The sequence below is a fragment of the Bombina bombina genome, chromosome 6 (assembly GCF_027579735.1).
Source record: "Bombina bombina isolate aBomBom1 chromosome 6, aBomBom1.pri, whole genome shotgun sequence".
In the NCBI taxonomy this organism is placed as follows: domain Eukaryota; kingdom Metazoa; phylum Chordata; class Amphibia; order Anura; family Bombinatoridae; genus Bombina; species Bombina bombina.
In genome coordinates, this window is record NC_069504.1 from 543,304,503 (window position 1) to 543,326,493 (window position 21,991).

Below are 21,991 nucleotides of genomic sequence, written 5' to 3' on the forward strand. Positions count from 1 at the left end.
TGCAGTGCAAATAATTTTAAGGGGAAAAAGTAAATACTCTTAAAGGCACAGGGATCAATAGATGTAAAGGGGGTAGGGGGTATTTAGTCTTAAAGGGGCAGGAGTTAGGGTTAGATAGTCTAAATCGGGAACAAGATTGTTTTAAAGGTATAGGAGAAAATAGTCTTAAAGGGGTAGTGGTCACTAAGGGGCAGTAGGTTAAGGGTTCAGATAGACTTAAAGGGGCAAGAGATCAGGTAGTCTTAAATGGCAGATGTAGGGGTATATAATCTTAAAGGGGGAGAAGGTCAAGTATTCTTCAAGAGGCAGGGAGTTAAGGGTTGTCTTACAGAGGCACAAGACAGGTAGTCTTAAAGGGCAAGGCAAGAGGGGTAGACAGTCTTATAGGGGCAGGTGTTCTTAAAGGGGCTGAGGAAGATATTCTAAAAAAGTTAAGGGGAAATAGTCTTAAAGGTTTAGGAGGAGGTAGTCTTAAAGGGGTAAGGGATTAGATAGGCTTGAAGGAGGTAAAAAAAAAAAAAAAAGATACCAGTCACTCAAAAAAATGAATTTTAATACCCCTTAATACTAGTGATACAGACAGTAATTTTAAAACTTCCCCTTAACCCCTCCACTTTTAAAACTATAAACCCCTATCCCTTTAAAACTATCAAACTTCATATTCCTCCCCTATTAGTAATAACTATTGCCTGTATTTTTAAAATTGCTTACCCCTACCATCTATCCCTTATAAGACTACTTAACCTCCTGTCCCTTTTAAAATACCTGATAACCTGCCCCATTAAGTCTAATAGACCCCGGTCCCATTTAAAGGGACATTTTATCCAAAAACTTTCTCTCCTTTAATTTGTTCCCAATGATCCATTTTACATGCTGGAGTGTATTAAAGGGACATTGAACACTAAATAAATGCTAGATAGAATGATACATTCAAAGAAAAGATTAGTCTGAGAATAACATGTAGATGTATTTTTTAACGTTTCATTCGCTGCTTAAATATTTGCAAAACAATTATAACATTTAGTGTCTATAAATTAACTTTCCAACTTCCTTCTATTATTTGATTTGTTTTGTTCTTTTTGTATCCTTTGTTGAAAAGCATGCCTATGTAGGCCATGATGTAGAAATGCACTACTTGGAGCTGGCTGCTGATTGGTGGCTGCAAGTATATGCTTCATGTCATTGGCTCATCGGATGTGTACAGCTAGCTCCAAGTAGTGATCCTTCAACAAAGGATACCAAGAGAATTAAGCAAATTTGATAACAGACATAAATTGGAAAGTTGTGTAAAATTGTATGCTCTATCTGAATCATAAAAGAAAAAAAAAATATGTTTAATGTCCCTTTAAGACTACTTTCCCCATTAAGACTATCTACCAGCCTACCTACTAAAATTTTAAGATAACCTTACCCCTGCCTCTTTAAAACTACCTGCCCCTATAAGACTACTCCTTGTCCCTTTAGGAATACCTGGACCCCTAACCCCTTGCCCCTTTAAGACTATCTGACCTCTTAAACTAGCCCCTTTAAGACTATCTGCACCCTACCCCTTTAAGACTTTCTACCAGCCTAATCCCCCCCCCCCCCCCCCCCCCCCCGGGGAAAACAACTTGACTTTCTGCCTCTTTAAGGCTGTCTACATCTGCACTTTAAGACTGCCTGCCACCTTTATCCCTTTTACCCCCACCCATTTAGGATTATGTACAGCCTTCCCACTTAAGAATATCTACATCCTGTCCCTTTAAGACTACCCACCCTTTGATCTCCTGCCCCTTTAAGACGATCTACTCTGTACTCCTGCCAGTTTAAGACAACCTGACCCCTTTACCCCTCTGCACCTTTACTAACTTCTGTCCCTTTAGGATTATATTCACCCTACTTCTTTGACATTATCTCTGTCTAGCCCATGCCCATTTAAGACTGGCTTTACCTGATCTCTTTTTTACCTCTATCCCTAAGACTAACTGACCACATATCCCTTTAAGTCTATCTACTTTTCACCCTGCTGAAAACCGGACACATTTACCCTTGCTAACCCCTGTCCCTTTAAGAGTATCTACACCCTATCCCTTTAAAACTGTCACCAGCCTACCCCCTGCCTGTTTAAGACTAACATATCCCTTTAACCTTTAAGACTTTCTGACCCACTGACCCTCTACACTTTGAAGACTTCTGCCCCTTTTAGATTACTACATGCACCTATAAGACTACCAGACCCCTTAACCACCAGCTCCTTTAAAACTATGTTACTCATTTACTCCATACCCTTTTAAGACTATTATGGGCATTTTACATTGTCACTCATTTGTTACAGTAATAATCATATCCAATACTCTTATGTTATGTCACTATTAACCCGTAATAATATATAATACAATTTACTGCTATTGTGTTCCATAAAAAAAATCTGTAATTGAACATGCACCTCATTAAAGGGATATGAAACTCAAAACTATGTTTTTGTTATTGAGATAGAGCATACCATTTTTAAAAAGTTTCCAGTTTACTTATATTATCAAATTTGCTCTGTTCCCATGATATTCTGTGTTGAAGAGATACCTAGTTAAAGGGACAGTCAACACCAGAATTTGTGTTGTTTTAAAAGATAGATAATCCCTTAATTACCCATTCCCCAGTTTTGCATAACCAACACAGTTATAATTATACACGTTTTACCTCTCTAATTACCTTGTATCTCAGCCTCTCCAGACTGCCCCCTTATTTGAGTTCTTTTGACAGACTTGCATTTTAGCCAATCAGTGCTCACTCCTCTGTAAATTCACGTGCATGAGCTCAATGTTATCTATATGAAAAACATGAACTAATGCCCTCTAGTGGTAAAAAACGGTCAAAATGCATTTAGATTAGAGGCGGCCTTCAAGGTCTAAGAAATTAGCATATGAACATCCTAGGTTTAGTTGTCAACAAAGAATACCAAGCGAACAAAGCAAAATTGGTGATAAAAGTAAATTGGAAAGTTGTTTAAAATGACATGCCCTATCTGAATCATGAAAGTTTTTTTTTGGACTTGACTGTCCCTTTAAGCATTTAGAGCACTACATGGCAGGAAATAGCGCTGCCATATACTGCTCTTGCAAATGTAAAACATTCTTGCAAAACTGCTGCCATATAGTGCTCCAGAAAAAAGCTGGCTCCTAAGCTTACATCCCTGCTTCTCAACAAAGTAGATGAAGAAAAACTGATAATAGAAGTACATTAGAAAGTTGTTTAAAATTGTATTCTTTATCTGAATCATGAAAGAAAAAAATGTGTGTTTCATATCCCTTTAATAAGTGTAGGCACACTAGGCCTCTACATGAATGAGTTAAAGTATTAGCAAGTTTAACAAAACGCTTAATGGACACTCTGTTCAGATCTTGGTGCCTTTCAGTTAACAGATAGATTGTTCTATAACACATTACAGAACAATGCAGCCTTCATTAACAACAGAAGGGTTTAATAGGGCGCTACCACAAGTTTAAAGTCTCACTGTTCTCTCACCAACATTATTGATTTGGCAATATATTAACCAAGATAGTTTGAGTGTTGCATTACCAACAGCATCATTGCTGATAATCTCTCTGCATTCACGCATATCTTATTGTTTATGGTCTTGCCAAGACTTCACTGGACTTAAAGGGACAGTCTAGTATAAACTAAACTTTCATTATTCAGATAGGACTTTTAATTTTAATTGACTTTCCAATTTACTTTTATCATCAAATTTGCTTTTTTCTCTTGGTATTCTTAGTTTAAACTAAACCTAGGTAGGCTCATATGCTAATTTCTAAGCCTTTGAGGGCTGCCACTTATCACAGGCTTTTTAAATCTCTTTTCAACACAAAGAGACAAAGTACATGTGGGACATATAGATAACACTGTGTTCAGGCACAGGGGGTTATTTAAGATTTATCACAACACAATGCTAAATTTAAGACAATAGATAATAAACAGTCACAGTCATGTGATCAGGGGCTGGAAGCAGGTTCCTAGATACAAGGTAATCACAAAGGTAAAAAGTACATTAATATAACGGTGTTGGTTATGCAAAACTGGGAAATGGGTAATAAAGGGATTATCTATCTTTTAAAACAATAACAATTCTATGGTTGACTGTCCCTTTAAATAGATATTAAAATGTGTTGATTTTATATCAATAATAACAGTTTTAGTTCCCAAGAGATGGAGCTTCCAGTTACTTAATTATATAGGATAAATGCTATGGGTATTTTTTTTTAATCTTAGGTGCCAAGTGAACATTAATCACTTTTCTTGCTTCTGTGACATTTCTGCTTACCATCCATGACCTCATTTGACACGTCACCTTTGTCCCCCTTCTCTCCAGTGTTTCCAGGCATGCCATCTTTGCCAGCCAAGCCAATTTCACCTGGGTCTCCCTTTTCTCCTTTAAGGCCTGGTTCACCTTTCATGCCAGGTTCACCTATAATGTAGAAAAATGTGCTCTAACCAATCTGTATTTTGTTTGCTTTTTTACAAATAGTCAATTGCTCACATATTTGTGTGCTAAATCATTAATTGTTCATGCAAAATAACCCTTTTTTCTATTGGTTCTATGGCTGAGGTGCAGAATATACTTGTGTAAAATACATTTACTTATTTCTTTTAACTTGAGGCCACATTATCAGTACATTTTTTGAGTAAAATAAAAAAGTCACAAAACAGTCTTATGATCTACAAGTCAGAACGTAGAGATCTACTGATAGTTGACAATCTTCATTTTGGGCATATCTAGGCTAGGGTACAAGAAAATGTGTAGAAATAATTCAGTTTTTAATGTCTCAAGCTTAAATTGCCAACAGATTTCTAATGCATGAATTCATATTTTATGTTATCTAAATCCCTGTCAAATAAGACATCAATGCTCAAGTGGACTATTTAGAAACACATATTTTTAACATTAAAGTATTCCATGTTTTTAAAATCTTAACAATGAAAAACTGTATTTACCAATGGTCATGCTACTTACCTATCTTTCCTCTTCTACCTGTCTGTCCAGGTTCACCTTTTTTCCCTGGAAGACCTGGGAATCCATCAGAACCATTGTAACCTGGCAGACCATCCAATCCATCAAGACCAGGGGGTCCTAGATTAGAACACACATTTTCACATAGGCACATACATAGCCTAAATAAAATGCACTGTGGCAATGCTGTTTACTTAAGCTTATATGATGCTCCCACTGCACATTAGATCATCTCCACAAACACAGATCTACAAATATTACAACACAAAAAAAACAAAACAAAAAAAACAATCGTATTTCTAGTCACCATGAGCTCATTCAGCCTTCTCTAGACTTGCCTGTCACCATTGGTTAACCACCTTTTCTTTTTTAAGATACGATGAGTCCACGGATTTCATCCTTACTTGTGGGATATCGCCTCTTGGTCAGTAGGAGGAGGCAAAGAGCACCACAGCAGAGCTGTATATATAGCTCCTCCCTTCCCTCCCACTCCAGTCATTCTCTTTGCCTGTGTTAGTGATAGGAAGAGGTAAAGTGAGGTGTTAGTTTAGATTCTTCTATCAAGAGTTTGTTATTTTTAAAATGGTGCCTGTGAGTACTATTTTATTACAGGGTGTAGCCATATTCCTTATCAGCCTCTAGAGTAGAGCTACAGGTGGCTTTAAAGCATTGGGAACTGGTGGGATTTCATTTTCACTGTGCCTCCCATATTGTGTGCTGCCCTTCAGATAATTGGTCTTAGCAAATATTATCTAAGACCCTGTATGTCTCCACAGAAACTGCAGGAGGGAGAAGACCTCTTGATCCTGTGGGACCATTCTTGATGTCGCTCAGCATTAAGGTATGTGCAGCATTTTTATTTTCTGGGACAGTTTTTTAACTCAGAGACTGCTGTAAACATTGCCTATCTGATCCACTAATCTATATGCACTTCCTGCTTTCTATTTTATAAGGGGGAAGATGCGGTGGGGGAATGTCATGGTAAGGACTCAGAGCTATGATTATAAGAGAGGCTCCTATTGGGACACTTAATGGCTGTGCGCAGGACGCTGGGGATCCAGGTTATGGAGTTCAGAGAATTCAGGCTCTGGTGTAGGGGCTGATGCTTATTACTATGGACATGATGTCCAGTTAAGTAATAGGCATCAGTCTTCTGCTGAGCATTATTTTAAAGTAAGGGAGATGTTTTTTTTTACATTTCTTTGGCCAGAAGAGCTTGTGTGTTCTTAACGCCCACGATGGGCAGGGATATCTTTTGCGCGCTCGAAGAGAAGCTGCACAGTTGTGTTCTGGCTTCGGAACTCTCCCCAAGCATCGGCATCAGTTTTCTGTGAAGCTACTAGACATTGACACTCAGCAGGCAGTGGTCGGGTGACGGTAGGCGCTTCAGCAGAGCTGTGAGGCGAATGAGGTGTACTGGCATACTGGATTAACTGCAGAGTTGCTGTAAAATTATGTGTCTTATATTTTACAGATACAGTTTTGTTCAGATTTAACCGTTAGAGTATGAGTGCAGTAAAATTGTGCAATTTTATTATTTAAAGGCACAGTTACACTCTGTTTTTCATGAGTTTTTCAGTCCTATTAGTCTGTACTTTTGTGTGTTTTAAATACAACAGTTAACATTTATTTTCAACCCATAACCATTTTTGCCTTTGCATAAATTTGCTTAAATTTGTTTAAATTTGCTTGAATTTGTTTAAATTTGCTTGAATTTGTTATCATGGAAGATCTTCAGAATGTTACATGTTCCATGTGTTTGAATGCCAATGTAGAACCTCCTGTTACTTTTTGTCCCTCATGCACTGAGAGGGCATTACAATTTAGAGAGCAAATTTTCTTTGATAAAAACTTGATAAAGGTGGATGCTTCTCAGGGTTCTACCGATGAAATTCTGAGTATGCCGCAACTTTCTCCCCAAGCGTCACAGCCCTTAACGCCTGCTCAGGTGCAGCCTAGTACCTCTGCAGCTTCTGCTGCGATAACACTAAAGGACATAGCTGCAGTTATGTCATCTACTCTTTCAGATGCATTATCTGCCTTTCCCGTATTTCAAGGCAATCGTAGAAGGAAGGATAACCACGGGGTCAATTTAGCTTCGGATGCTTTGATGGCGATCTCAGATGTACCCTCCCAGGGCGCTGAATTAGAGGGTATGGAGTTCCTATCCGAAGGCGAACTGTCTGACGAAGGCGAAGTGTCTTACCACTGACACATTCAGAAGTGGTTTCCTTCAGGTTTAAGTTGGAACACCTCCGCTTGTTATTGAGGGAGGTTTTGGTGACTCTGGATGACTGCGATTCTATTGTGGTTCCTCCAGAAAAATTGAGTAAGTTGGACAGATATCTAGAAGTCCCTTCTTATTCTGATGCTTTTCCAGTTCCTAAGAGAACTTCAGAGATTATTGGAGAGACCAGGTATTCCATTCTCTCCTTCCGTTTTCAAGAAAATGTATCCTATAGCGAATGCTATCAGGGATTTTTGGCAGACAGTCCCTAAGGTGGAAGGAGCAATCTCCACCTTGGCTAAGCGAACTACTATTCCTATCGAGGATAGTTGTGCTTTCAAAGACCCTATGGATAAGAAATTGGAGGGTCTTCTTAAGAAGATATATGTTCATCAGGGGTTGTTATTACAACCAGCGGCCTGCATTGTTACGGTTACAAGTGCGGCTGCTTATTGGTTTGATGCTCTGGAAGAATCTCTTAAAACTGAGACTTCTTTGGAGGAGATACAGGATATAATTAAAGCTCTTAAATTAGCAAATTCATTTATTACGGATGCTTCTCTGCAGATTACCAAACTGGCGGCTAAGAGTTCGGGTTTTTCCATCTTAGCACGCAGAGCTTTATGGTTGAAATCTTGGTCTGCTGATGTGTCATCCAAGTCTAAGCTTCTGGCTATTCCTTACAAGGGAAAGACCCTGTTCAGTCCTGACTTGAAGGAAATTATTACTCTTCGGGCTTGGCCTCAGTTGGCATTGGCCTAATTCATCAGATTCCAGTCGGACAACATAACAACGGTAGCTTACATCAATCATCAGGGAGGAACAAGGAGTTCCTTAGCGATGACAGAAGTAGCCAAGATAATATAGTGGGCAGACTCTCACTCCTGCCATCTGTCAGCGATCCACATCCCAGGGGTGGAAAACTGGGAAGCAGATTTTCTGAGCAGACAGACATTTCATCCGGGAGAGTGGGAACTCCATCCGGAGGTTTTTTCCAACCTGATTCTCAGATGGGGCAGGCCGGAGTTGGATCTCATGGCATCTCGCCTGAATGCCAAGCTTCCGAGATATGGGTCCAGGGATCCTCAGACAGAGCTGATAGATGCCTTGGCAGTGCCTTGGTCTTTCAGCCTAGCTTATGTATTCCCTCCGTTTGCTCTCCTTCCCCGGGTGAATGCTCGAGTCAAACAGGAGAGGGCATCGGTAATTCTCATCGCCCCTGAGTGGCCTCGCAGTATTTGGTATGCCGATCTGGTTGACATGTCATCTCAGCCACTGTGGAAGCTCCTATAGGGGAAAGACCTTCTCATTCAGGGTCCCTTCCATCATCCAAATCTAGTTTTTCTGCAGCTGACTGCTTGGAGATTGAACACTTAGTTATATCTAATCGAGGTTTTTCTGATTTGGTCATAGATACTGTAATTCAGGCACCTAAGACTGTTACGAGGAAAATTTACCATAAAATATGGCGTAAATATCTTTATTGGTGTGAGTCCAAGGGCTACTCATGGAGTAGGGTTAGGATTCCCAGGATTTTGTCTTTTCTCCAAGAGGGATTGGAGAAGGGGTTATCAGCGAGTTCCTTAAAGGGACAGATTTCTGCTTTATCTATTTTGTTACACAAGCGTCTAGCAGATATCTCAGATGTACGATCTTTTTGTCAGACTCTGACTAGAATCAGGCCTGTATTTATATCAATTGCTCCTCCTTGGAGTTTAAATTTGGTTCTTAGTGTTCTTCAAGGGGTTCCGTTTGAACCTATGCATTCCATAGATATTAAGCTATTATCTTGGAAAGTGTTATTTAGAAACATAGAAACATAGAATTTGACGGTAGATAAGAACCAAAAAGGCCTATCAAGTCTACCCATATTACATGTTACTTTTTCCTTAGGATAGCCTTATGCATGTCCCAGGCATTTTTAAATTCCTTTACAGTCTTTGTGTTTACCACCTCAAATGGAAGTTTATTCCATGAATCCACCACCCTTTCTGTAAAAAAAAATGCTTCCTCAAATTTCTCCTGAATCTGCTACCCTCTAACTTTAGATTGTAACCCCTTGTTTTGGCATTTATTTTTTTGTGAAAAATGCTTTCAGCTTCTATTTTATTAAGTCCCTTCATATATTTGAAGGTTTCTATAATGTCACCTCTTTCCCTTCTATCCTCTAAACTATACATATTTAGATCATAGAGTCTTTCTTTGTACATTTTATATTTTAGACCATGTACCATTTTAGTAGCCCTCCTTTGGACAGCTTCTAGTTTATTTATATCTTTCTGAAGATATGGTCTCCAGAACTGTACACAGTATTCCATATTTGGTTTAACTAATGATCTGTAAATTTCTGGTTGCTATTTCTTCTGCTCGAAGAGTATCTGAGCTTTCGGCGTTACAATATGATTCTCCTTATCTTATTTTTCATGTGGATAAGGTGGTGTTACGTACTAAACCTGGTTTTCTTCCTAAGGTGGTTTCAACCAAGAATATTAATGAGGAGATTGTTCTTCCTTCTTTGTGTCCTAATCCTTCTTCTAAGAAGGAACGTCTGTTACATAATTTAGACGTAGTCCGTGCTTTTAAGTTTTATTTACAAGACTAAGGATTTTCGACAAACATCTTCTTTGATGTTTTTTCAGGGAAACGTAGGGGTCAGAAAGCTACGGCTATTTCTCTTTCTTTTTGGCTGAAGAGTATCATCCGTTTTGCATATGAGACTGCCGGACGGCAGCCTCCTGAACGAATTTTGGCTCATTCCACTAGGTCTGTGGCTTCCTCATGAGCATTCAAAAATGATGCTTTGTCAGATTTGCAAAGCTGCAACTTGGTTGTCTCTTCACACTTTTTCCAAATTTTCCAAATTTGATACTTTTGCCTCTGCTGAGGCTGCTTTTGGGAGGAAAGTTCTTCAAGCAGTGGTGCCTTCCGTTTAGGTTCCCTGTCTTGTCCCTCCCTTTTCATCCGTGTACTATAGCTTTGGTATTGTATCCCACAAGTAAGGATCAAATCCGTGGACTCATCATATCTTAAAAAAGAAGAGAAAATGTATGCTTACCTGATAAATGTATTTCTTTTTGGATACGATGAGTCCATGGCCCACCCTGTTTTATGAGACAGGTCTTTATTTTTGTTAAACTTCAGTCACCTCTGCACCTTGGCTTTTCCTTTCTCTTCCTAACTTCAGTCGAATGACTGGAGTGGGAGGGAAGGGAGGAGCTATATATACAGCTCTGCTGTGGTGCTCTTTGCCTCCTCCTGCTGACCAGGAGGTGATATCCCACAAGTAAGGATGAAATCCGTGGACTCATCGTATCCAAAGAGAAATAAATTTATCAGATAAGCATAAATTTTCTTTTTTGCCAGAAAGATCGGTGTGAGGCAGGTTATGGGGGCGGAGGCTGACATTTTATTGGTGGTGAATGGTTTCACACCACACTATGAGGGTTGTTCAGTGTATCAGGACTTAGGTTGGCAATGATTGTGTAACAAGCATCACCAGCTTAGCAACAGGCATGAAACTTTTTAGCTTAGTTGACCAGCTGCTGTTGAATGTTTCTTTCATCTCTGCATGTAAGACAGCTAACACTGGTCACCTGATGTGCCTGGGTTCGGTAAACACTGCACACCCAAATTAGTGTAACCCTGGGGCCTGAGGTCCCCATGGCCCCTTCTGCAAGTGGCCACTTTTACCCCCTGATGTCCCTAATTTGCCGTTTTCTACTGAGGCCAAACACTGTAGCGTTTTACACAATGACAGTGGCAAGGCTTGTAATCTCTAGACTCATCTCTAGTCTGGATTGGGTCTTCCAAATAAGAAAAATGGTGGGTGGAAAAACATCTGCAACAAACAAGAGTTTAATCCTTTATAATAACTTTCAGACTGATAATTTAATCTATTGGAATATTGTAATGACAAGGTGTTTACAGACCCTTTATTTGCTTCTTATTCTATTAGGCCAGGAGTGTGCCCGCATCTATCCTCAATTTATTCAGCAATAATTAACTAAAGTACTCATTTGGCTATGTATGGTTATATCTTGAAAACATTATGTTTGATATCCTTAGCAAGCCAGTTAGAGACCTGTATATGTTATACCTGCTATATGTATTTAATGCTGATAATACATACAAGTCTTTTGTTATCTGAATCACAGTTAGCATAACATGTAAATGTATCACATTAACCTTATAATAAGAGGTAATTAATATTATAATGAGACAAGTGTTTTATGGGAGGGAATTGTTATCTGCATGTGGCCCCATTGTGCATTAATAATAATAACGGTGTCATTTAGTTATGTTTAATGCTTTATTACATATCTATTATGTCTTCTGAATTAAATATTCATGCAAATATGCAAATTAATTGGTTGATTGTTAACCTGTTCACTGCCAGAGAGGGCTGCAACACATTGCTTTTCAGTGTGCTGCTACCCACTAGGTGGCAAAAATTATTATCTAAAAGATAATGTCACTAGTAGTGAAAGGTGTAAATGGTTGGAAGGAATGCCATTATGTGTCTAATCAAAATTAGCAAACAAGTATTATTAAAGGATTATAAATAACAACTAGAATTGTAAGCTCTCTTACCTGGTGGTCCAGGGGGGCCTATAGGAAAAAAAATGATAAAAATATAAAAGCATTGATGTAGACAAATGTGGCAAATAAAATAATCTTTCTTTTTGGACAATTATATAGATTACACTACACAGAGTACATAATAATGTGCTTCTTTTCACACACATAATGTATCTAATGTCAAGCATGTATGTATCCTTACAACTGTATGCATATGATATGAAAATAATCTCTACCTGACCTAGTGTAGTGCTTTTATATATTTTATTTTTCGTTTACGTAAATTATACACTAGTACAGTAAAATCTCACAAAAAAATAGATTTATCCATTTTGTACTATTTTACTTTTGATTACATTAAATTTGTTAAGTTTACTTCTCAGAGTAATAATAGGAGTCATAAAGACCGTCACAAAGTTTAAGGGCTGTAATAGTTTGAATCAAGCTACATAGACATGTAACATATTTTAGTAGCAATATATTTAATGTTTTATTATCTTAATAGGACGTTTTAAAAATGTGTTTAAATACAAGTTGTACAGTTACATATATACAAATGCTATATATATTTTCATTCACTGCCATAGATTATTATATATTTACTCAACTTGTAATTGTAAATTTACCAGGATCAAAATAGCTGTTATTAACATTTAATGCCTTACTATGTGAGCTTACCATGTGCACATAATCTCAGGCTCTTGTATGCAGGACTGGACTGGGACCAAAAATAGGCCCAGGTATTTAAAAGCGGAGCAGCCCACATCAGTTAGACCTTTGTCAGCAAGGTATTATTAGTATTATTATTATTCTTTATTTGTAAAGCTCCGACAGATTCCGCAGCGCTGTCCATGGGTACAAGGATAACAGTACAATGGAGAAACAATACTATAAAAGACAAAATTTTACAGACAAATACAGGGGGAATTGAGGGCCCTATTCCCGTGGGAACTGCCATAATACATCTCTTCCTGCAGCTCCTCTGCTTAACAGCCAGACAGAAAATGTAATTTCTGCTTTACAAAATATGCTGAGTGTAACAGTTTTACTATTGTTACCCATATTAAGAGAGGGTGGAATATAGCAGCAAGGCTTATATGCCCTATGGCCAGTACGAGCCTGCTTGTATGTGCTCATAGGATCACAAGTTTTCTATAGTATATCATGCTTATAAAACAGCATTAATCGCTAAAAACCTAGAGGACGTTCCTAGGATTGTAGGCAGTCCCCCATGATCCCCCATGATCCAATCCCAGCCTTGAAATCATGTGATTGTATCAACGATTTTGTGATTACATTTTTCAAGCAAGTGTTTACATCAGAACTTCATTCCGATGTTGAACTCTTTAGTATAAAAAAAAATTCCTTTTCCTCAACACAAGCACTACATTCACTTTATAGAACAGAAAAACTGCTATATACTGAAAATGTCCTCTTTTAGGTGAAATAAAGAAATTCATTAATTTAAGGCCATTTTAATGTCAGATTTCAATATGTCAGATGTCAGAATCTCTGCCCTAGTAGCCTAAATTGTTTTCCAAAGCCATTGAACGTTTGTACTCTGATCTTTACCTGCTCTCTACAACCACTGTCTTTGCTTCACCTTTTTAATCTGCAGCTTTATAACACCCATTTCTTTACCTTGTCCCCTATGCTCCTCCAAGAGTACAAAACAACCAGACCAACTCAAATTCTAGGAATGAGTAGATAATAAGCACATTCCATAAAATGTTTAATTTTGGCTGAATTTAGCATTTATTCATAATGATCAAACATTCAAATGCTAATGTTGATTTTGCTTATATAGAAAAGTAAAATGTTGATGTTGATTCTCCCAGACCACAGTAAATATTCTGGAATCAACATTCAAATGCAATAATGGAATGTTAAAGCGATACTAAACCCAAATTTTTTCTTTCATGATTTAGATAGAGCATGCAATTTTAAGCAACTTTCTAATGTACTCCTATTATTAATTTTCTTCAATCATTTGCTATCTTTATTTGAAAAGCAGCAATGTAAAGCTTAGTAACCAGCCCGTTTTTGGTTCAAAACCCTGGATAGCACTTGCTTATTGGTGGCTACATTTAGCAAGAGAACAAAGAAAAATTTATAATAGGAGTAAATTAGAAAGTTGCTTAAACGTTCATGCTTTATCTTAATTGTTAAAGGAAAATTTGGGTTTAGTATCCCTTTAAGTATAAATGTTTGTATTGCATATCATATTCAAATGTTAAGATTTAATATTCAAATGTGAACATACACTCTATATAAACAATTGCAAGAATAAGCATAGCATGTATCATTCCAATTAACATTTAAATGTCATGGTCCGTTTCTATATAATGTGATACTTTTTCAGTCTGAAAAGATGTAATCTATACTACAATATTGTGTGAACTATAGTCCTGAGCAAGAATTAATATTTTACCCACTGCTTCTCACTTCCTCAATTATGGCATATTAAGCACAAATACACACAGTTCTGGAGGGAATTAAGCCAATTGTACATCATGCTGAGATTTAAGATAAATATTTTTCTGCACTAATTAAAAACAATTTTTTCAACATTAGATGCTGGAAATTGTACAACTGTGGAATGATTTTTGGAGAGAACATAATGAAAACCCTCTTTGATTTTCATATGGAACATGATGTACAAGTCTATACCTGAAACTTTATATGAACATAATATGTTTTCATTTCATTCCAATTTACTTTAAAATATTTCTATTTGGAATTAAATGTTAAGTGCATAAACTAAATCCAACCAGCTGCGGGCTGAGACTTGTACTTTTGCTCATATGAACACAAATGGTATTGCATTAAAGAGAAAAAAATACTGGGATTAAAAACCAAAACTGACCAGTATAGAAAATAAAAAAAATGTACTGTAGAACGTATAGGTACTTATTAAAGGTCAGTAAACATAATACATATCTGCAATGCCTGGAAAGTTTTGCAGCAAGTTTGTATAAAAGATCCCCTGCCTTGTATTCAAAGCTAAATGAAATGTTTATTTAAAGGCACATGAAGCCCATTTTTTTTCCTTTCATGATTCAGGTAGAATATACAATTTTATACAACTTTCCAATTTATTTCTATTATCTAATTTGCTGCATGCTCTTGGTATCCTTTTTTGATGGAGCAGTAATGCACGACTGGGAGCTTGTTGAAAGTTGTTGATACCTGCAGCCACTAATCAGCATCTTCTGAGCCTACCTGGGTATTCTTTTCAACAAAGAATACTAAAGAAATAAATTGAAAAGCTATTTAGAACTGCATTCTCTATCGGTACAACAATATACAGTGAATTGCAAGCACCTGGTCCTTGGAGTACGAGAGCATACATTATATTCAAGTCTACAGGAGTGTGACATCTTCTCACATGCAGCTAAGCAAGGCCCAGTGCAAGACACTGGGTTGTTCTAGAATTTGCTAGTGCATACGCTAGTGATGACATCACCAAGAATAAGGGGCATGTGCTTTGGGGAGCTGTGGTGTATAGCTAGCAAGATTGCATCTCTCACTGTGTGACAAAGGCAATGACCTACTGATGCATTCCTTGCGCACGGTTACTGGTTTTCAGATTAAGTCAGACGTTTTTGCAACCCAATCCTTACTTGAGTTACATGATCTGTACTAGAAAATTTGTGCTAAGACATTTTTGTTGTTAAAAGGCTAAAAAAAAGATGCTATTGAACCCAAATAACACAAGTCATAGGTAGTACAGATAATAAAAAAGCTCTTAGTGCCTACTGCAGAATCAGTATTTTGTGATAATACAGACTTAGTTATGATTATGATGTGCAGCCAATTCATGTTAATTCATGTATATGATACAACCAAGGATAGTAATAGTTATTGAATGTGATTTATGATGTCTTTTAATTATATGTTATTTGATGTTATTAGTTATATATTTAATTATTTCATTACTAAAGCCCAAAGTGAGTTAAATCCCATTTAGGCATTCCACTCTACTAAGGGTGTGAGAAGGTTCCAGCATGTTCAGTATAAAACTATGAAAATTTCAAATGTAAATGCAAAAATAAAATATAAGATTCAAATATTCTGAAAATTCAAATATTGATTTCAATATATCAATGTAAATCTATGGGAATAATGAATGCTACATTTGAATATTGAGTGCCTTATTAAGATATTAATGTTTGAGAATTATTTCTCATAAGCTTCAATGCAAACATTCAGAAATTAACATTTAAATGTACTATATGACCGCTAAAATCAAATATTCAAATGTTACACTAATATAATTGAATTCTATAAATTATTACAACTGGAGAATGCATGTAAATTTAGAGCATTTATTCCCCAGTACCTTTGAATTCCACTACCTGGGGGTTTTACCCAGTAACAAGCCAGATGTAATGAAGTCGCTTTATAATGGTGGTTAATTTACATGTTCCCACATGCAGTGTCTGAAAATAAGGCCTGTTAGTGGCTCCTGAAAACTGAAATTGAAGAAACCTGTCCCTAGATTCCCTATAAATAAACCAAAATCTTCAGTTTTTCTGATCTCAACAACTTCTGTGTTATTCCATGAAGATAATTAATTAAAGAATTGAAAGCTGAATGAGCTTTGAAAAGTAAGCAAAAAAAAAAAAACATAAAAGAGAATTATGTTTTCCTCATGGTTTTCTATAATGTGTTGACCTAACTGTAAAGTCTGTTTGATCAAAATATAAACGATGAAGTACAGCTCTTTAAGCCGAAAGGATAAAGTGAAATCTAATCTTTGGGAATTGTATTTCTAATTCTGTAGTTCCAATAACACTTCACTGTGTATTTTACCAACCTTTTCCAAGTTGCCTAATAGGGCAAAAACACATTTTGCCAAACACTCTGTATGTTGGATTTCTAAGGGACATTAAGCAATCAATTATCAACAGCTTTCTCTAAGTATAACAGTATCAAATGGCACCCTATTATTTATAGAGGTGTAGAATATTATCCTTTTAGTGAATTTGCTGCAGGAAGAATTCTAAACTAGAATTCAGCTATTATTACTGAAAGATGAGAATTGTACCATTTGTTATATAATAAGTAGGTATACATCTTTAATAGTCTTACGAATGTAATTTATCTCCTTAAAGGACCAGTCAACACAGTAGATTTGCATAATCAACAAATGCAAGATAACAAGACAATGCAATAGCACTTAGTCTGAACTTCAAATGAGTAGTAGATTTTTTTTCTGACAATTTTAAAAGTTAGGTCTTTTTCCACTCCCCCTGTACCATGTGACAGCCATCAGCCAATCACAAATGCATACACGTACCATGTGACAGCCACCAGCCATTCATAAATGCATACACACTTATTCTTGCACATGCTCAGTGGGAGCTGGTGACTCAAAAAGTTTAAGTATAAAAAGTCTGTGCACATTCTGTTAATGGAAGTAAATTGGAAAGTTGTTTAAAATGGCATGTTCTATCTGAATAATGAAAGTTTAATTTTGATTGAGTGTCCCTTTAAGAAACAAATCCAGAATGTGTGTGTATGTGTATAGAAAGAGATAGATAGATAGATAGATAGATAGATAGATAGATAGATAGATAGATAGGACAGACAGATAGATAGACAGGAGATATATAGATATACAGACAGATAGATAGATAGATAGATAGATAGATAGATAGATAGATAGATAGATAGATAGATAGATAGACAGGACAGACAGGACAGACAGATAGATAGACAGGAGATATATAGATAGACAGACAGATAGATAGATAGACAGGACAGACAGATAGATGGACAGGAGATATATAGATATACAGAGAGATAGATAGATAGATAGATAGATAGATAGATAGATAGATAGATAGATAGACAGGACAGACAGATAGACAGGAGATATATAGATAGACAGACAGACAGATAGATAGATAGATAGATAGATAGATAGATAGATAGATAGATGATAGATAGATAGATGATAGAGATATACATTGATAAAATAAAAATGCATTTCACCATACCTGTTAAACAGATTCCTTTTGTGCTGTTACATAAATCTAACATAACTCGAACCTATGACAATAAGAGAAACATATAGTTGAGTACATTATGAACAAATATGGTACTACTTAGCTCAGTGTTCACATGATGTATACTTGCATGCTGTAAGCTTATACCACAGTATAATGCATTAAAGAGACATGAAAGTCAAAATTAAACTTTCATGGTTCAGATAGCACATGCAATTTTAAGGTACTTTTCCCTTTACTTCTGTTGTCAAATTTACTTTGTTTTCCTGTTATTCTTTGTTGAAAAGAATGCCTAGATAGGCTTGAGAGCAGCAATTCACTACTGGGAACTAGCTGTGTGCTATGCATATATGCCTCTTGTAATTGGCTCATCAAATATATGTAACTAGATGCCAGTAGCTCATTGGTGCTATGGAGCTGACATTTATAGGGGTTAGAATTATAGCAACATGCAATGGATGGTGCAATAATAAAATCATTTTCCTTTTCCATTTGTATACTTTAAATACACTAATAATATACTTTACAACAGTTATTACCATTTACAGGGCATGTTTAGAGCATTTATTTGCCATAGCACAGTTAAAGGGATATGAAACAAACAAAACAAAAACAAATGATGTTGTGATTTGTGAGTATACAATGTTAAAAATGTTTCCTATTTACTTCAATTATCAAATTTGTTTCAATCCCATTGTATTCCACAGTGAAGAGATAGCTAGGTGTACGGAGCACTACAGGGCAGCAAACAGTGCTGCCATCTACTGCTCTTGCAAATGGATAACATTCTTGTAAAACAGTTGTCGTATAGTGCTCCAGACATGTTCACCCTACTGAGCTCATGCCCCTGCTTTTCAACAAAAGATACAAAGTGAACAAAGAATATTATTTAAAATGTCATGATCTATCTGAATCAGAAAAGAAACATGTTTAATTTCCCTTTAAGTCACAATGACAGAGCAAATGATCAGATCAGCCCAAACTGGGAAATTCTTTGATCTGTTAAGGATAATTGATAACTAAAGCTGAGCAAGGTTTATGCAGAAGGGGAACTGGCTAGTAGCTCAATGAGAAGGATTGTTTGGTCTTTCTAAAGCAAACACATGTTGAGTTTCTTTGTCATATTACCTATTCTTTAGAGCATATATACATAAAATAAGATGATATTTGGAAAAAGAGGTCTGTTTTGTTCTATCAGCAAGTCATATTATACAATTTTTTTTAAATCAAAAACATAATTTAAATTAATTACAGCTAAATGATAAAAAAAAAAATGGTTTATTGACTCTTTTATCTGGATTTAGAGTGAACTGCATTGGCTCCATTTAAAATAAGATATGTTGTATCCTAAATATCAAAATAAAGTTTTATTAGTTTTGGTTTTCCCTATAAAATTATCCATTTAATTAGACAATACATGTATAACATATGAAACTTTTTAAATACATGCATGTGGTTATCATAACAAGCCATTTGTTTATATCAAAAACTATTTAGATTGATTTTGTCCAAATGAAAAGGACACCAATCAAATCACCTTCTAAAATGTATTCATAATAAGTTATTTACCTAGATGTCCTTATGACATTGTAAACAACTTTTAATCATGACTTGCGCCTCTCACATACAATCATGTTCCGAATATACATGTATATCAATCTTATCAGTGACTGGTTTTACATTTGCCAACATTTTATATTAAAGCTTCATTTTTTTTTACATTCTGTATCTTTTCTATTGCAAATAATTAAAAAGTTTAAAAACCATGGAAATAGTATTCTACCAAACAATATTGCATTGATATTCTTAACTAGTTTGTTATATGGAAAATTGTGTAATGTCAGGGACAATATAAGCCTGGTGTGCTTACAGGTACCATGGAGTATGTCATCATCATAAGCATGTCCTCATTCTCAGCTCTGATGTGGTTCTCTGGTGTCTTGTGACGATGGCTTCTCTTATTCCTGGACACCTGTGCCTCAGGCTCGTCTGTGTCCTGTTGTTTCACCTCTGAGATCAGCTGGGTCAGGTGAGAAGTCAAAATTTCCTCCTGAAAAGGTCTCTGTTCTTCCAGTTCCTTAATCCTAGAGGTAATGTCACCCCACTGCAGCAGCAGGAATATTGTCCCACAAGCATTGAGAACAGTGCCTAACGCCAATACACCAAGTAGACATTTGAGTGCCACATTTCGTTTATCACTTTCAGGACAAGCCACAAAACTCACAACTCTCTGTGGTCCCATTCTCTACACAGCTCATATAGGAGGCACAATCTGTCAATCTCAGTCCTGCCTGTTACAAACACTTTACAAGGGTTTTAGTGTCTTCTTCTTGATACAAAGCACTTTTCATGTTCTGTTACTGGAGCCTGCTTTAAATGCCTTGCATTGCCGTGGGCTGTATGACCATGATTTTACTTTCAGATCCAAGTCAATGATGTAGAAGTGATGGCAGAGGCGTGCGACTGGGAGAGGCAAGGAGGGGCCCTGTAAAGGAAAGCAGCTTTTACTAATGAGATGCCAAATTTATATTTCAGAATATTAAACCACTCTTGCCAAAAGAAATTAAGCATAGAGTTCTAAACTATATGAAAGAAATTATTATTATTATTATTATTATTATCATTTATTATTATTATTTTCACCTAAAAAAAACACGACTATTTTATGAATACCATCTCTATAAATATATAAATATATGCATCACACTCTACAAATGAACTTTAACATTCTTGGTTCTTCTATGTGATAAAAGTAATTCACACATTTGTTTAGGATATTTACAGAAGCTGAGATGAAAAAGTCAACTATTTTCTATATGCAAATGTGTGGCTATCTGTCTCACTCTCACTCACTCTCTCTCACTCACTCTCTCACACTCTCACTCACTCTCTCTCTCTCACTCACTCACTCTCTCACTCACTCTCTCACACTCACACTCTCCCTCTCACACTCGCACTCTCCCTCTCTCACACGCACTCTCTCTCACACTCGCACCCTCTCTGTCTCTCTCGCTATATATATATGTGGGTATATATATATATCAAGTAGAAGAAGGCACTTACTGGTCTTTTCAAGAGTACTTTATTTCAAAAGCGTGACGTTTCGGGGACACACTCCCCTTCCTCAGAGTGTGTCCCCGAAACGTCACGCTTTTGAAATAAAGTACACTTGAAAAGACCATTGAGTGCCTTCTTCTACTTGATATATTTAACCGCTGGCACCCTGGCAGTTGCCATTAAGGTGAGAGTGCTCATTATTGCATTGTATATGTATATATATATATATAATGTGTATATATATATATATATATATATATATATATATATATATATATATATATATATATATATATATATTAAATGGACTTTAGAGATGAGGGAAAAGAGAGCAACCAGTCATGCCAATCCTAATAGATTAAAATTATATATATATATATATATATATATATATATATATATATATATATATATATATATATATATATATATATATATATATATAAACACCCCCACACACATACTTTATGTTTAATTTGTGTGTTCCAGTATGGCTGGATAACTAACTTCCTGGGTGCACAGATTAATAGTATAAAGTGAAGATTTAAAATAAGTTCACTCACAATATTTGAAAAGTTTTTTTGTATTTTCTCCAGTTATTTACACCATTTTGAAGGAATTGCATTTAAACATCTCATAGTTCAGGAATTAATATATGTATGTGTCTATGTTATACATGTCTATTTATGTGTATTCATGAGTATTTATGTGTTTATATGTTTAAATATTTATGTGCACCCATACATATATACATATATACACATATAGACACTTTTGAGCCCTTCCAAGACAAATACCTTGAAATATTAGATATAATTAAACAATTGTAATATGTTTTTATGTTTTTAATAGAAATACTTGAAATTACTATGTAGCTCACGCAGAAAAAATGTATAGATATATATTTTACAAAAACATTCACACACACAGTCCCTTGAATATATATATATATGATTTTATTCTAAGTGAAGTATTGCTTACACACCTTTGGCTTTAGCACAAGTGGTCTAGCGTAGTTTTGGGTTAGTGTGCAAGTGATAATTATAAAAGGCTTTCTTTAGAAGTCTATCGGGAGAGGGAGTTTGCACGGTCACAATATCTAAACTCCTGAAGTTAGTGCACCTGAATCTT

The 21,991-nt window shown here is 36.1% G+C and overlaps 1 protein-coding gene across 1 annotated transcript in view; it reads right to left on the bottom strand.

The window, feature by feature from the left end:
- GLDN (gliomedin) overlaps window positions 1-20,145 on the bottom strand; it is an 80,142-nt gene extending 59,997 nt beyond the window's left edge. Inside the window, exons 1-5 of the mRNA XM_053719897.1 lie at window positions 19,674-20,145; window positions 17,795-17,846; window positions 11,802-11,819; window positions 4,988-5,104; window positions 4,298-4,441 (exon numbers count right to left, since the gene is read on the bottom strand). Of these exons, the coding sequence (XP_053575872.1) occupies window positions 4,298-4,441; window positions 4,988-5,104; window positions 11,802-11,819; window positions 17,795-17,846; window positions 19,674-20,045 (703 nt within the window). The 5' untranslated portion in view covers window positions 20,046-20,145. The remainder of the gene's footprint in view (window positions 1-4,297; window positions 4,442-4,987; window positions 5,105-11,801; window positions 11,820-17,794; window positions 17,847-19,673) is intronic.
- Window positions 20,146-21,991: the final 1,846 nt, after the last annotated feature.